This window comes from Xenopus tropicalis, chromosome 1, assembly GCF_000004195.4.
Source record: "Xenopus tropicalis strain Nigerian chromosome 1, UCB_Xtro_10.0, whole genome shotgun sequence".
Taxonomy (NCBI): Eukaryota; Metazoa; Chordata; class Amphibia; order Anura; family Pipidae; genus Xenopus; species Xenopus tropicalis.
This window is the reverse complement of record NC_030677.2, coordinates 137,605,850-137,608,163: the sequence shown is the minus strand read 5'-3', so window position 1 is coordinate 137,608,163 and position 2,314 is coordinate 137,605,850. Positions and strand designations below refer to the sequence as shown.

Genomic DNA, 2,314 nt, shown 5'->3' with positions numbered 1-2,314 from the left:
TTGAAATTTTTTTATAGCTTTATTTAAATAATAATCAAAAGTGCAGTCAGTGGTGTAATTATACATTCCTGGTCCAGGTACATGAAGTTACGTTCCTCGGAAAGGGGAAATTGTCCAGAATCCCTTGTCCAGAATGCTCTTATACTAGATATACCATGACCTGGATGAATGAAAATCTTCATAGTCCTTACAGGAGATCATTGTAATCTAAATGCAACTCCAAGTTAAGTCAGTCCTCCATTGCGTCCAGTAAGGAGGTTGCGTAAATAGGCAGTGATGCGTCTATAAATCTGTGTCAAACTATGCCATATAGATTGGCGCAAGTCCACGTGCTCAGGATCAGCTGTTGGTATTACCTGGACACGCTGAACTGAATTTGTATCTGTAAGATGTTCATTGGCTGCTTCTAGCTCAAATGTATCCGTCGGTTGTAGCTTCACTTTATGACTCTGTGTTGTCGGTAGCTGAGTGGGTAGTTGAGGAAAAAAGATCTTTTTCAGTAAAGACCTCTTTGGCCTAGTTTGGCCCTCTGCTTTCTTGGTGATCTTGCTTTCAATCCATTCGTTAAAATACTGGGTAGAGATGTAAATCCCAGGCCGTTGCTTTCGGGCACAGCCTATTCCCCAGCTTGTCACTCCAACCACAATATAATCATTAGATGTCTTTCTCTTGCACATAAGGGGACCTCCACTGTCACCCTAGAAAAAAAGAACAGCCAAATTAACACAACCTTAAACAGTTTTTGCATAGAAAAGTACAATAGTTTATATGCGGAATATTCCTCCTACCTGGCAGCTGTCAATCTTGCCTTCCTTATGACCAGCACACAGGTTGTATGGGTATACTTTGCCATTATACCACTCCTTGCTGTTGCAAAGTTCCTTATTGATGAAAAACACACCAGCTTCTTGCAGGATATCTGCAGCTGCTATCTCTAAATATGAAAAAGAAAAGGAATTGAAAAAGTTAACCTTGTGGAAATAATACAAATTCAAAATTGAATATGTAAATTAAGGGTCAGATTAGGCTTAGTTTCAGGCTCAGTTTCAGACATATTTGGGAGTCTGAATCCAAAAATGATTGGGACATTCGTAACTGTAATTCAGTAATAATATCTATATATAAAATCATGCACTAATGATAAGGCAAAAATTGACAATTACCTTTTTCTTCGAGAACACCCCATCCTGCTACGTAGCAGTTGGTCTTCTGTGCCACATTTAGTGAAGCAGAAGGTAAACAGGCCCGCTGGGTGTAATCATTAAATTTGATGGGCTCATCCAGCAGAATCAAACCAATGTCATAAGAATGTTTTCCTTCTCTCAAATACTTTTCATGAAGTATTAGCTGTTTAACCTTTCGAATCTGGGTTTCCGAACCTAGCTTAGAAAGCTTGCGTGCTCCAATTACAACTCTAATTGTGTCAAATGTTCTGAAAAAGAACAGAAAAGCATGTCAAGATTTGTAGGCATTCTAATGTGTATCTGAAAGTATCAACAATGACTTATTAATAAAAATCATCAATTATGTATTTCCAATTATGACTTATATAGTGCAGCTTATTGTTTAATTATTCCTAATAAACCCTAGCTAGGTTAACCTTGCTTAAATATATTTAGCTGGCAATACATGTTGGGATCCACTTGTTTGACAAAGTCACCAAGCAACCAGTTTGGCCTCCCACATGCTGGGCCAAATCACATTTTTTGTGAAGCAAGTGTTAAAGTTAATTATTTATTTACTGCACTATCAAGTTTCCCATCTCCAATATTAGTTTAACTAAAGCTAAAATTCTTACGTTTTGTAATCGATGAGACAGTGGGCCGCTGTCAAAATCCATTGGTTGTTCAGGATTGTGCCGCCACAGAAATGTCCATAATCAGAACCTCTCCAAGCCTGGATGCTTACTAGCCAGGGCCATGCTCCTGGCTGGGAATTTACTCCTCCAACTATACGAGAGTTACGCTGGCTGTCCTTTATTAGAGGCCTTTTTCCACATTCTGTTACGGAAAAGAGAGAATTCAATACAGTGCAATGCTTTAAGTGAAAAATGGTTATTCTAAATTAAACAATCAGCTACATATAGCTAATGAAAATGTAATTGGCTAAAATGTTATTTAATCTACATACAGGGGTTATGTAATATATAATATTTATCAAATACATTAATAAAGTTCATTATGTATACCCAGCCCCTTTAAATAATACTTACCACAAGTCTCAGCGCTCTCAGAAATAGAAATTAAAACATAGATTGCAAAAAAGAATAAAAAAATTGCTGTTAGCTTCAGAGACAGTAGAGCCATCTCCAAAG

The 2,314-nt window shown here is 37.4% G+C and overlaps 1 protein-coding gene across 1 annotated transcript; it reads right to left on the bottom strand.

Annotated features, from left to right (window-relative positions):
• LOC108645680 (acrosin) lies at positions 1-2,314 on the bottom strand. The gene is made up of 5 exons (XM_018090962.2): positions 2,213-2,314; positions 1,799-2,000; positions 1,164-1,432; positions 789-934; positions 1-698 (listed from the first exon to the last, which is right to left on the bottom strand). Exons 1-5 carry the CDS (start codon positions 2,304-2,306, stop codon positions 225-227), a joined length of 1,185 nt encoding a protein of 394 aa, XP_017946451.2. The 5' UTR covers positions 2,307-2,314; the 3' UTR covers positions 1-224.